Source organism: Penaeus monodon, chromosome 31, assembly GCF_015228065.2.
Source record: "Penaeus monodon isolate SGIC_2016 chromosome 31, NSTDA_Pmon_1, whole genome shotgun sequence".
Lineage (NCBI taxonomy): Eukaryota > Metazoa > Arthropoda > Malacostraca > Decapoda > Penaeidae > Penaeus > Penaeus monodon.
In genome coordinates, this window is record NC_051416.1 from 36,977,457 (window position 1) to 36,978,013 (window position 557).

At 43.6% G+C, this 557-nt stretch overlaps 1 protein-coding gene across 1 annotated transcript in view; it reads right to left on the bottom strand.

The window, feature by feature from the left end:
* LOC119593199 (putative inorganic phosphate cotransporter) overlaps nucleotides 1-557 on the bottom strand; it is a gene marked incomplete at its 5' end in the record, with an annotated part of 14,183 nt that extends 13,626 nt beyond the window's left edge. Inside the window, 1 exon segment of the mRNA XM_037942180.1 lies at nucleotides 307-557. Coding sequence (XP_037798108.1) covers nucleotides 307-557 — 251 coding nt within the window.

Consider the following 557-nt stretch of genomic DNA (forward strand, 5'->3'; position numbering starts at 1 on the left):
AATGTGTGTGTGTGTGTGAGGTATAACTGTCCTGGATTTCACGCCATATGTGTTCAAGGAAGATATTACACCCTGCCATGAATCTTCAGTGGCATTGGTAAAGATATTAACCTATAATACTAATTACTGATAACTTTACTAAGCAATATGGCTGTTATATTAACTGCTAAACAGCCGAAAGTAATGTTCTGTAACAAAAGTTCGTAACAAGATCTTTAGTGATAAAACAGTGCTGTTAACAGAATAACTATCAAAATCCTAAATAAACTCTAAGCAATTCTTTCCTTGGTATAAATACCTCTTTACCTGGGATGCTGCCTGGGCGAGTCGTGCATGAAGGTGAACCAGAAGGCACACCAGACGAGGGACAGCGCACCCGTCACATAGAAGGCTGCTGCCCACCCGTGAACCGCTATGATCACGCCGCACAGGGGCAGCGTCAAGGCTGTGCTCAGTGTTGCACCTGCAACACACATCAGTATATGTAGGGACCTTGGGCAATCACTATATGTCTCTTGCTTTCTCCGAGTAAACCCACAGATTTGCAGGTGTGTGTG